The sequence below is a fragment of the Aureococcus anophagefferens genome (assembly GCF_000186865.1).
Source record: "Aureococcus anophagefferens unplaced genomic scaffold AURANscaffold_242, whole genome shotgun sequence".
In the NCBI taxonomy this organism is placed as follows: domain Eukaryota; class Pelagophyceae; order Pelagomonadales; family Pelagomonadaceae; genus Aureococcus; species Aureococcus anophagefferens.
The window spans coordinates 1-1,426 of record NW_008705777.1 but is presented as its reverse complement, the minus strand read 5'-3'; the positions used below and the strand labels follow the sequence as shown (position 1 = coordinate 1,426).

Sequence of the window (1,426 nt, the reverse complement as noted above, 5' to 3'; positions counted from 1 at the left end):
CGATGCGGACCTGGGCCGCGCAGGGCACGTCCGCCCCGGGCCGCACGGCGCGGGCGATGCGGCGCATGACGAGCGGGCCGCAGTACGCGACGCCGTCGTCGACGTGCGACCCGCGGCGGACGAGGTCGTCGACGACGGCGATCTCCGCCGGCCCGAGCACGAGGGCGTGGTGCGTGTCCGAGCAGGACAGCTTGATGCGCTTGCAGTACTTGGACATGAGGACGGGCCCGGACTGCGCGCGGAGCGGGAAGACGAAGTCGCGCGCGGCGGACACGTCGACGTCCTCGAGCCCGTCGCCGCCGACGGCGAAGAACAGGAGCTTCGGCTGCTCCTCGTGGGGCAGCGCCCCCAGGAAGCGGTAGACGCGGCCGCAGAGCCGCAGGTCCCGGCGCGCGAAGGCCGCGAGCCGCTCCCGGCCGGGCCGGCCCCTGTCGCCGTTGTCCCAGCGGACGTGGAGCACGCGGCCGCCGGGGAATCGGCGCTCGAGGCGGCTCGAGCCGCGCGCGGGGCGCGCCAGTACGACCCGGTCGCGCGCCTCCGAGAGGTCCACGCGGCCGCCGTAGTAGGCCGCGCGCGCGGCCTCCGCCGCCGCGGGCCGCGCGGCGGCGGCCGCGGCGCCGCCGCCGCGCGCGAGCGCGCCGAGCTCCGCGACCATGGCCGCCGACCCCTCGGGCTTGGCGCGCGTCACGCGGCGGAGCGCCTCGACGTCGAACCGCTGGCCGTGGGCCGTCGCGAGGCGCGCGAGCTCGTAGAGCGCGTCGAAGCCCCAGCCGTTCGCGCGCGCGTAGTCGTGCGCCGCGGCGCCGACGTCGTCGCGGAAGTCGAAGGCCTCGACGGGCGCCGGCGCCTCCGGCGCCGCGCCGGCGGCGGCGGCGGCCTCCGCGGCGCGCGCCGGGACCGGGACCGCGGCGCCGGCGCCGGCCTCGACGGCGCGCGCGGCGCCCGCGACCGGCGCGGCGGGCAGGACGGCCTCGGCGAGCGCCGCGGCGTCCGCGCGCGTCCCCTCGTCCCCCGCGAGCGCCCGCGCGGCGACGACGAGCGCCCGCGCGCGGCGGAGGGCCGCGGATCGGGGCTCGAAGTCGAGGTCGTCGAGGTCGCCGCCCGCGGCCGGCGCCGCGTCGACGCCGAGCGCGTCCCACCGCGTCGCGCGGAGCTCGACGCGCGCGTCCCTGAGGTCGGTCCCGCGCGGGCCGAAGGCGACGGAGTACTTCGCGCCGGCGCCCCCCTGGTCGAGGACGCCGACGGCCTTGAGCAGGGCGTAGAGGTCGTCGCACGCGGCCTTGGTCACGTTCCTGTTCCGGCCGAGGAAGCGCGACACGGCGCGCGCCTCGTTCGTCGTCGCGTCGAGCGCCGCCACCGCGGGCTGGACGATCTTCTCGACCCAGGCGTCGCGGCCGACGCGCGTCCCCCGGGCCAGCGACTGCGC

At 79.8% G+C, this 1,426-nt stretch overlaps 1 protein-coding gene across 1 annotated transcript in view; it reads right to left on the bottom strand.

Annotated features, from left to right (window-relative positions):
• AURANDRAFT_68604 (hypothetical protein) overlaps positions 1 to 1,426 on the bottom strand; it is a gene marked incomplete at both ends in the record, with an annotated part of 10,485 nt that extends 9,059 nt beyond the window's left edge. The window contains one exon of the mRNA XM_009044310.1: positions 11 to 1,426. Coding sequence (XP_009042558.1) covers positions 11 to 1,426 — 1,416 coding nt within the window. The remainder of the gene's footprint in view (positions 1 to 10) is intronic.